We start from the raw sequence: 2,130 nt of genomic DNA, 5'->3' as shown, positions 1-2,130 counted from the left end.
AAAAAAAAAAAAAAAAAAAAAAGAAGGTGGGAGGAGACCTGGCCCCCATCTGGCTCCTGGTTTGTCCCACCCCGGTGACCACCTTCTCTCTTCACCCTCCCTGCAGTTAATCTCGGAATCCATCATTCAAGTTCTGCAGAGCAAGCATCCCGGGGACTTTGGTGCCGACGCCCAGGGGGCCATGAACAAGGCCCTGGAGCTGTTCCGGAACGACATGGCCGCCAAGTACAAGGAGCTGGGCTTCCAGGGTTAGGCCCCTGCTGCCCCCACCCCACCCACCTGGGCCCCGGGTCCAAGAGAGGGCGGGGATCTGATCTCATGTAGCCGTGTAGAGTTTGCTTCTGAGTGTCTGCTTTGTTTAGTAGAGGTGGGCAGGAGAAGCTGAGGGGCTGCGGCTGGGGTGCTGAAGTTGGCTTCGCATGCCCAGCCATGGGCCTCCCTGTGGAATGTCATCACCCTGGGAACCAGGAGTGGCCCTTGGCTCATTGTGTTCTTCATGGTTTGGGTCGGAGTTAATTGTCCTTTCTTCTAAATCCCAACCTAACTTCTTCCAACCTCCAAACTGGCTGTAACCCCAAATCCAAGCCATTAAGTACACCTGACAGTAGCAGTTTTCTGATTCATCACTGGCCCCTTGAAGACAGCAGAATGTCCCTTTGCAATGAGGAGGAGATCTGGGCTGGGCGGAGCAGCTGGGGAAGCGTTTGAGTATCTGGAACATGTGTGTGCCTTCTCAGGTATGGCAGTGACTCACCTGGTTTTAATAAAACACTCTGCAACATCTCAGTCTCTGCCTGGCATTTTTCATCTCCTAGAGTAAATGACGCCCCCAGCAGCACCAGCATCAAGGAAGAAATGGGGGGAAGGCAGACCCTGGTTTGTGTGTGCAGAGAGCCTCAGGGAAGAGGAGAAGGGGAGGAGGAGAAGTAGGAGGGTGAGAGGGACAGGAGCCCACCATCCTTAGGCCACCACTCAGAGGCAGGCCCACTGCAGGGCATGGGGAAATGGAGGGGACAGCCTTGGCCCCAGCCTTGGGAGTATCTGCTCTTTGGGGGAGGGGGGAGGCAACAAACAGACCTCTGCAATACAAGGAGAGAGTGACAGGTGCGCCGGGCTGTGGGAACCCAGAGGAGAGGGGACAGGATGAGGGAACAGATCGTCATTATGGCTGCAACACCTTCAGTAACATGGGAAGATCACCCGGCTAGCAAGTGGTAGGGCTGGGACTCAAACTATGGCCTGGAAGGCAGCAGGGACTCCAGCCAGGGAGACAGCAAGGCGGCCAGCCAGTGGCAGCTGCTGACCTTCTGGCCACAGAGAAAGGACAGACACATGGGGAATAATTTACAAATACAGGCCAGGAGACAAAATCCATATCTGCAAAGGCAGAGTGCACGGGCAGAATATGTAAGTATCGCTGCAAGAGTCAAGAATAAAATGTTGGCATCTAATTGTGGCAGCCAGGAAGCAGGCTGCAGCAGAGGGTGTGGAAAGGGGCCTGGAAAAGGGCCTGCTGGGCTGGACCGGCCCAGGTGCCCAAGCCATGAGGGCCTAAAATGCCACCACAACTCTGGGCACCATCTCTGGGAAGCCCCAAGTCCTGGGCACCATAAATCCCCAGCAGCTCCCAGAACAAGGGACCTTGAGCCCCCAGGCCCTTGAGCATCTGTCTCGGGGTCCAACCCTCCCCCTACTCCATGATAATCGTGACCTCACTGCCCCAAACCTCAGACTAAGCGCAGGCTCACAGCTGCTGGGCAGAGCACTGCTCCTCTGCCGGATGTGGACACGTCCCAAATCCTAGCACACTTATTTATCAGGCTGTGCGGTGGCACTAGACAACCGCATTAAAGGGGCACCTTCTTCCTTCCTGCGCCAGGCTTTGGGAATTCGTACCCTCTGTGAAGAGGTGGGAGACAAAGGAGGGGAGTCCAGGGTGAGGGGAGCTTTTTGATATTGGTGCCTGGAGAAAAATTCCGTGTACTTAGAGAGTAATTCAATTGAACACTCAGACAATGAGCAGTTCTGTAGAGGATTCGTGTGCAGGATTTAAAGTTGAATAAACCGTGTCCCTGTCCGCAAGCCATTGACAATCTACTCAGGGAGACAGATGTGTTCTGATAATTAAAT

General features: G+C 54.6%; 1 protein-coding gene across 2 annotated transcripts in view; it reads left to right on the top strand.

The window, feature by feature from the left end:
- Positions 1 to 786, top strand: part of MB (myoglobin) — a 17,354-nt gene extending 16,568 nt beyond the window's left edge. For both annotated transcript variants that reach the window (XM_017890117.1, XM_017890116.1), the window contains exon 4: positions 107 to 786. In XM_017890117.1, coding sequence (XP_017745606.1) covers positions 107 to 253 — 147 coding nt within the window. In that variant the 3' untranslated portion in view covers positions 254 to 786. The remainder of the gene's footprint in view (positions 1 to 106) is intronic.
- The last annotated feature ends 1,344 nt before the right edge of the window (positions 787 to 2,130 follow it).

Source organism: Rhinopithecus bieti, unplaced genomic scaffold (assembly GCF_001698545.2).
Source record: "Rhinopithecus bieti isolate Rb0 unplaced genomic scaffold, ASM169854v2 scaffold_19737, whole genome shotgun sequence".
In the NCBI taxonomy this organism is placed as follows: Eukaryota; Metazoa; Chordata; class Mammalia; order Primates; family Cercopithecidae; genus Rhinopithecus; species Rhinopithecus bieti.
The sequence above is the reverse complement of the archived record's forward strand: the minus strand, read 5'-3'. Positions and strand labels throughout refer to the sequence as shown.